This window comes from Mustela nigripes, chromosome X, assembly GCF_022355385.1.
Source record: "Mustela nigripes isolate SB6536 chromosome X, MUSNIG.SB6536, whole genome shotgun sequence".
Classification (NCBI taxonomy): Eukaryota; Metazoa; Chordata; class Mammalia; order Carnivora; family Mustelidae; genus Mustela; species Mustela nigripes.
The window spans coordinates 92,567,246-92,575,407 of NC_081575.1; the positions used below are offsets into that span (position 1 = coordinate 92,567,246).

Below are 8,162 nucleotides of genomic sequence, written 5' to 3' on the forward strand. Positions count from 1 at the left end.
TCTCCACAATCACTGGCAATCCTTTGGTCCAACCTGCTATCATCTTGGTCCTGAATTAGTGTAATGAACTCCTATCTTATGTTTCTCTCATATCACATGCAGATATCAACTCCAGGTACATTGTGGATCTAACCATGAGAACTATATACGATGACAGTGATGTTCTTAGTGATGTTAGAATATGGAAGAATTGGAGAAAACAAAAAGGCTTATAAACTACATTAAAATTCGGAATTTAATTTCACTAAAAGACTCCACTAAGAGACTGAAAAGGAAATTCACAAGATAAGAAAAGGTATTTGCAACATATATAACCCACAAAGGTTTGTAGTCACTATATATAAAGAACTATAAGATATAAAGGAAAATACAGACAAACTAATAGTAAAATGATCAAAGGGCAAGAAGAAACATTTCAAAAAAGATAAACATATGGCAGGTGCTCAACCTCATTAGTCATGAGAAAAATGTAAATTAAAAGTGCATTGACACAGGGGTGCCTGGCTGACTCAGTCAGAAGAGGGTGGGACTCTTGATCACAGGGTTGTGAGTTCAAGCCCTATGCTGGATGTAGAGATCACTTAAGAAAAAAAAAGTCTGAAGGGGTGCCTGGGTGGCTCAGTTAGGCTCTGACTCTTGATTTCAGTTCAGGTCATGGGAACTCAGGGTCATGGGAACAAGCTCTGCATTGGGCTCTGGGCTCAAAAAATAGAAGTACATTGACGTTCTACTTTACACACAGCATAATGGTTAAAATTCGTCTTACAATACCCATGTTCTTGAGGATGTAAAACAACTACCATTCATATATGGCCAGCAGAGTGTAAATACATAAAACCGATTTTGAACTTTTTATTGTTACCCACTAAATTAAAGTGATATTGCATTTCTATGTTTCTACCCAATAGAAATGAGCATATATGTGCAACAAAAGCATATACAATGTTATAAACAACATGTTTCATAATATACCAAACTGGGGGAAAAAAAAACCCCAAAAGTTTATAAACAATAAAAAATTCTTTTGCAGCAAAGAAAATCAATCAAGCATGGTACACAGAACAACACAAACGGGTAAGTCCTGACCATTATTTTAGAGCCTCACATTTAAATATGAGCAAGGGGAGCCTGGGTAACTAGCGGGTTAAGCATCCAACTCTTGATTTTGGTTCCGGTCATGATCGAAGGGTCCTGAGTTCGAGCTTGGCTTTGGGCTCTGCACTCAGCAGGGAGTCTGCCTGGGATTCTGTTTCCCAAACAACAGCAACAAAAATGGTGCTGGATGTTGACGGCTGACACAAAAATTCAACAGAAAGAATAGAAGATAAATTCAGGTAAATGTAACTGAATGCAAAAGCACAGATGCTGGTAAAAAAAAAAAGACCAAAAAAATAAGAAAATTAAAATAGTCCCCAAGCTCTAAAACTAAAACAAAGGTGTTGTAAGAAGAGAGAAAATAGATGGCATAATCTGAGACTTCCAGAAACTGAAAGTCATGTATTTCCATATTGAAAGAGACACCCAACTGCCTAGAAAAGTGTATGAAAATAAAGCCACACTGATTTATTAAACATTTTGAAGACATTGGATACAATTAATGGACATGCAAATTTCCAAAGAGGAGAAGGATCCAGAATAAGGCTAGCTAAAAAAATAGTTACTCTCAAACATCTATTATTATTTTGCAACTTTTAATTATATACAGTATAACTTAGAGAAAAAGAAATTATGCTTTAGAACAACATGACCAAAAGTAACAAGAATTCAAAAAGAAAGAGAAAAGGTGAGCACCTTTCAGTGTAATAAAGAAAAAAATCCATGATTGTAAAACTTGTTGTGCTAAATATTTTCACATTAAGTGTATTACATTTACTAATACTTTTATGTATGTATATAGTTTTCATACATTCATTTATTTTTAAAGCAAGAAAAAATAGAAAACTAGAAATAAGTTTGTTAGTAAGTGAAAGCAGACATTGCCAGCACCCCACCCAGTTCCCCTGAAAGATTTTTACCAGTACTCTTCCCTCAGATCCCAACTTCTACATACTGGCTGTTTATCTCCATCTGAGATCAGATTATTGCCGATGGGTCCTGCTGTCTCCTCAACTCTACAGGCAGTAGAAGTGCTTGGGAGTTTTTACCTCTTCCCAAGGAAGCTTATAGTGACTAGTAAGGGAGTTCAAAAGTCAAGCATCTTTGCATTAAGACAGGACCAACTCTGAGGTGTAATTTATGCTACAAAGCTCTCTGCAGGATCAGATAGTCTGGGGCTACACCTGCCATCACACCCTTGCTTAGCTTCTTCCCCTTTCTTATCCTGCTTCCCCTATTCTCTTACTGATTGCTCTTACTGGGACCACTTCCTTAACAAAGGACTTGCTAAGGATTTATCAGGTACAGATCTGGCACTGGGAGGAGCTAAGGAGCACTGCTGGAGTGCTAAGGGAGATAAATTAACAAAGAGGTACTGATTTGTCCATTAGTGCACATGCTCTTTAAAAGCATGAATTGTGTATTGTCCTTTGGACAGAAAAAAAAAATCTGAGACCTAAAGTTTCATCTATCAGTGGTGATTGAAATGCAGGAAAGACAACTTGGAATGGTAACAAAAACAATACTGGAGGATCTACTGTGCCATTAAAATCAGCCCAATACTGTAAGTTAGATTTAATTAAAAGCCCTTTATGTTATTTCACATGGATGCTGTTTCTTTTACATATGCTACTTCCAGGGTATTTTAGGTTTGCCTTCAGGCCTAACACGCTGTATTTTGTTTGAAGCAAGATTGCACCAAATCCTCTTGCAGATTCACGTATTTCCTAATCATCCTTCGTTAAGTATTGTTAATACAATCATGTATGATACTATAATATGAAGCAGGAAAGAGGCCAAAGGACATCTCTGCTAGAGAATGTAGAGATTTTGGCACGTTTTTATATTCACAGATGTTATTTATTTGTTTAGAGACTATTATCTTTCAAAGGTTTGTAGGGCAAATCTTTGGATTTTCACTGGATTTTCTATGTAGATCCACTAGCTTGAATTTGGAAAATTATATACAAGAACATTTTCCTTAGTCTCTTTTCTACATTGAGTAACCTAGGGCAAATCACTTAGCATCTGTAAACCTCACTTACCCCATTTGAAACCAAGGCAAATCCCCCTAATAGTCATATTAGTCTTAAAAAATATTCATGTAGTTTATATCTGTGAACAATATAGTAACTTTTAGGTCTTAAACTTCCTTTAAAGATGATATGGCTCAAAAAACCCTCATCCTGAATGAAAAAAATTGTGACCCTGAGATGATAATAATGAATGTATTTTATACATACTAGAAACCAAAATGATTCCAAGAATATTTGATTTGAAAAGGATCTTTACTATTAAGCTATGAGGGATTACCTCATCTTTATATGGAATTATTGCATAGTAATTTATGGAAGCACGTTTTTAATTGTATCTGACATAATCAAAACTGCTCCCTAAAATATGACGTAAATAAATGTCACCTTGAGCTTTGTATAAGTCTGACCTGAGACCCATAAACTATTTAGAACTCATTAATACCATAATTCTATTTGTTTCACATTGGATTTCCATTTCTTAATAAAAAGTAATATTTATAGAATTATTAAAAATAAATAAAAATAAAAGTAGGGGGGTGCCTGGGTGGCTGAGTGAGTTAAGCCTCTGCCTTTGGCTCAGGTCATGATCTCAGGGTCCTGGGATTGAGCCCCAGTCAGGCTCTCTGCTCAGCAGGGAGCCTGCTTCCCCTCCTCTCTCTCTGCCTGTCTCTGTGCCTACTTGTGATTTCTTCCTGTCAAATAAATAAATAAAATCTTTAAAAAAAATAAGAATTTAAAAAATAATGATAAAAATAAAAAATAAAAATTTTTTTTCAAAGTAGGGACCCCCTGCATGGCTCAGCTGGTTAAGCATCTGGCTCTTAGTTTCAGCTCAGGTCGAGATCTCAGGGTCTTGACACTGAGCTCCAGGTCAGGCTTTGTGCTCGGTAAGGACTCGTCTTCTCTTCCTCTCCCTCTGTTGCTCCCCCTGTTCGGGCTCTCTCTCTCTCTGACTCTCTCTCAAATAAATACCTCTTAAAAAATAATAAAAGTATGAATTGTGATTTGATTACCCAACATACCAGCATCAAGCCTGGTACCAGATGTAATAAGAGCTCAACCATGTAAATATAAATGGTCATATGTCAAGGGTACATGCTATTAGCCATGTGACCAATTATTCTCCGCTGTATATTGCTGACCCTCTGCTTTGCTTTGACCAAACTTTACTCAGCGTTCTATGTTTCCTATGGGGCCATGACCTCTGTTTGTCCCCAAGCCTGAGCAAGCACAAATAAAGTGAAATATACCTCCTTCCTTGGCTTCTCCTGGGAGTCAGTATATCACAGGGTAGTTCTTTTCCTATCAATTGCCACCAGTCATTCCCTTTCCTTGCCAGATTTCCCCCCAAAGAGTTTGCTTATCTATTCTTGTTCCACCTTTACCTTTTCCTGTTTGATTTTGAGATGCTTTCAGATTTCTGAGATGTGCATCTCCAACTATTTCAGTAGTCCCTTTCTCTCCCTTGCAATAATGATTCTGAATAAAGCCTCTCCTTACTAAGTCCCAATTTGTTTTTCTTTCACATAAATTTTCCATGGGGTATTTTAAATATAAAATCTTTCCTAGAAAAGAAAATCAAGGACTAAAAATGTATTTATGAAGATGGCGGAGAAGTAGCAGGCTGAGACTACTTCAGGTAGCAGGAGATCAGCTAGATAGTTTATCTAAAGATTGCAAACACCCACAAATCCAACGGGAGACTTAAGAGAAGAAGAACAGCAATTCTAGAAACAGAAAATCAAACACATTCTGAAAGGTAGGACTGGTGGAGAAGTGAATCCAAAACGACGGGAAGATAGACTGCGGGGGGAGGGGCCGGCTCCCGGCAAGCGGCAGAGCAACGGAGCACTAAATCAGGACTTTTAAAAGTCTGTTCCGCTGAGGGACATCGCTCCAGAGGCTAAACCGGGGTGAAGCCAATGCGGGGTCAGCGTGGCCTCAGGTCCCACAGGATCACAGAAGGATCGGGGGTGTCTGCGTGTCGCAGAGCTCACAGGTATTAGAATGGGGAAGCCGGCTACAGAGACAGAGCCGAGGAGTGAGCTCCCAGCTCGGGGTTACCTTGAACCGGTCGCAGGCTTGGTGAGCTCGGAGCGCGGCCAGAGGTCAGGCAGACGGGAGTAATTGGGCACTGTTCTCTGAGGGCATACTGAGGAGTGGGGCCCCGGGCTCTTGGCTCCTCTGGGCCGGAGACCCGGAGGCCGCCATTTTCATTCCCGTCCTCCGGAACTCTATGGAAAGCACTCAGGGAACAAAAGCTCCTGAAAGCGAACCCGAGCTGATTACTCAGCCCAGCCCCTAGTAAGAGCAGGCACTTTCACCTGGGGAAAGGACAGTTGAGAAACACTACAACAGGCCCCTCCCCGAGAAGATCAAAATGAAATCCAGCCAGGACCAAGATCACCTACCAAGGAGTGCCCGTTCAATACCAAGGAGAGCAGTGGAATTCCAGAGGAGGACAAAGCAAAGCACTGAACTCATGACTTTCTTTCCATGATTGCTTAGTCTTGCAGTTAATTTAATTTATTTTATTTCTTTTTTTCAATTTTTTTCTTCTTCTGCTAATTTTTTTAACTTTTATCCTTTTCTTTTTTAACGTTTTTAACTAGTTTATCTAATATATATTTATTTTCTTTTTTAAATTTTTTCTTTATTCATTTTCTTTTTTAATTGTTTCTTTTTTTTCTTTTCTTTTCTCTGAACCTCTTTTTACCCGCTTTCTCCCCCCCACCCCCGCACAATTTAGGATCTTTCTGATTTGGTTAAAGCGTATTTTCCTGGGGTCTTTGCCACCCTTTTAGTATTTTACTTGCTCATTCATATACTCTTATCTGGACAAAATGACAAGGTGGAAAAACTCACCACAAAAAAAAGAACAAGAGGCAGTACCAAAGGCTAGGGACCTAATCAATAAAGACATTGATAATATGTCAGATAAAGAGTCAGAATGACAATTCTCAAGGTTCTAACTGGGCTCAAAAAAGGCATGGAAGATATCAGAGAAATCCTCTGGGGAGATATAAAAGCCCTTTCTGGAGAAATAAAAGAACTAAAATCTAACCAAATTGAAATTTAAAAAGCTATTAATGAGGTGTAATAAAAAATGGAGGTTCTCACTGCTAGGATAAATGAGGCAAAAGAAAGAATTAGCAATATAGAAGACCAAATGACAGAGAATAAAGAAGCTAAGCAAAGGAGGGACAAACAGCTACTGGACCACGAGAGGAGAATTCGAGAGATAAGTGACACTATAAGATGAAACAACATTAGAATAATTGGGATTCCAGAAGAAGAAGAAAGAGAGAGGGGAGCAGAAGGTATATTGGAGAGAATTATAGGAGAGAATTTCGTAATATGGCAAAGGGAACAAGCGTCAAAATACAGGTGGTGCAGAGAACCCCCCTCAAAATCAATAAGAACAGGCCCACACCCCGTCACCTAACAGTAAAATTTACAAGTCTTAGTGACAAAGAGAAAATCCTGAAAGCAGCCCGGGAAAAGAAGTCTGTAACATCCAATGGTAAAAATATTAGATTGGCAGCAGACTTATCCACAGAGACCTGGCAGGCCAGAAAGAGCTGGCATGATATATTCACAGCACTAAATGAGAAAAACATGCAGCCAAGAATACTATATCCAGCTGGGCTATCATTGAAAATAGAAGGAGAGATAAAAACCTTCCAGGACAAACAAAAACTGAAAGAATTTGCAAACACCAAACCTGCTCTACAGGAAATATTTAAAGGGGTTCTCTAAGCAAAGAGAGAGCCTAAAAGTAGTAGATCAGAAAGGAACAGAGACAACATACAGTAACAGTCCCTTTACAGGCAATACAATGGCACTAAATTCATATCTCTCAATAGTTACCCTGAATGTAAAAGGGGTAAATGCCCCAATCAAAAGACACAGGGTATCAGAATGGATAAAAAAACAAAATCCATCTAAATATTGCCTACAAGAAACTCATTTTAGACCCAAAGACATCTCCAGATGTAAAGTGAGGGGGTGGAAAACAATTTACCATGCTAATGGACATCAGAAGAAAGCAGGAGTGGCAATCCTTATATCAGATCAAATAGATTTTAAGCCAAAGACTATAATAAGAGATGAGGAAGTACACTATATCATATTCAAGGGATCTGTCCAACAAGAAGATCTAACAATTTTAAATATCTAAGCCTCTAACGTGGGAGCAGCCAACTATATAAACCAATTAATAACAAAATCAAAGAAACATATCGACAATAATACAATAATAGTAGGGGACTTTAACACTCCCCTCACTGAAATGGACAAATCATCCAAGCAAAAGATCAACAAGGAAATAAAGGCCTTATATGACACACTGGACCAGATGGACATCACAGATATATTCAGAACATTTCATCCCAAAGCAACAGAATACACATTCTTCTCTAGTGCACATGGAACATTCTCCAGAATAGATCACATCCTCGGTCCTAAATCAGGACTCAACTAGTATCAAAAGATTGGGATCATTCCCTGCATATTTTCAGACCACAATGCTCTGAAGTTAGAATTCAACCACAAGAGGAAGTTTGGAAAGAACCCAAATACATGGAGACTAAACAGCATCCTTCTAAAGAATGAATGGGTCAACCAGGAAATTAAAGAAGAATTGAAAAAAATCATGGAAACAAATGATAATGAAAAAACAACTGTTCAAAATCTGTGGGACAGGAGCTCCTGGGTGGCTCAGTGGGTTAATCCTCTGTCCTTGGCTTGGGTCATGATCTCAGGGTCCTGGGAGCCCCACATCGGGCTCTCTGCTCAGCAGGGGGCCTGCTTCCCCTTCTCTGCCTGCCTCTCTGCCTGTGTCTCTGCCTACTTGTGATCTCTGTCTGTCAAATAAATAAATAAAATCTTTTAAAAAAAAATCTGTGGGACAAAACAAAGGCAGTCCTGAGAGAAAAATATATAGCAATACAAGCCTTTCTCAAGAAACAAGAAAGGTCTCAGGTACACAACCTAACCCTCCACCTAAAGGAGCTGGAGAAAGAACAAGAA

General features: G+C 38.7%; 1 protein-coding gene across 1 annotated transcript in view; it reads right to left on the reverse strand.

Moving 5' to 3' along the window:
* CFAP47 (cilia and flagella associated protein 47) overlaps positions 1-8,162 on the reverse strand; it is a 531,154-nt gene that overhangs the window by 133,693 nt on the left and 389,299 nt on the right. The window contains exon 55 of the mRNA XM_059385274.1: positions 2,355-2,442. Within this exon, the coding sequence (XP_059241257.1) occupies positions 2,355-2,442 (88 nt within the window). The remainder of the gene's footprint in view (positions 1-2,354; positions 2,443-8,162) is intronic.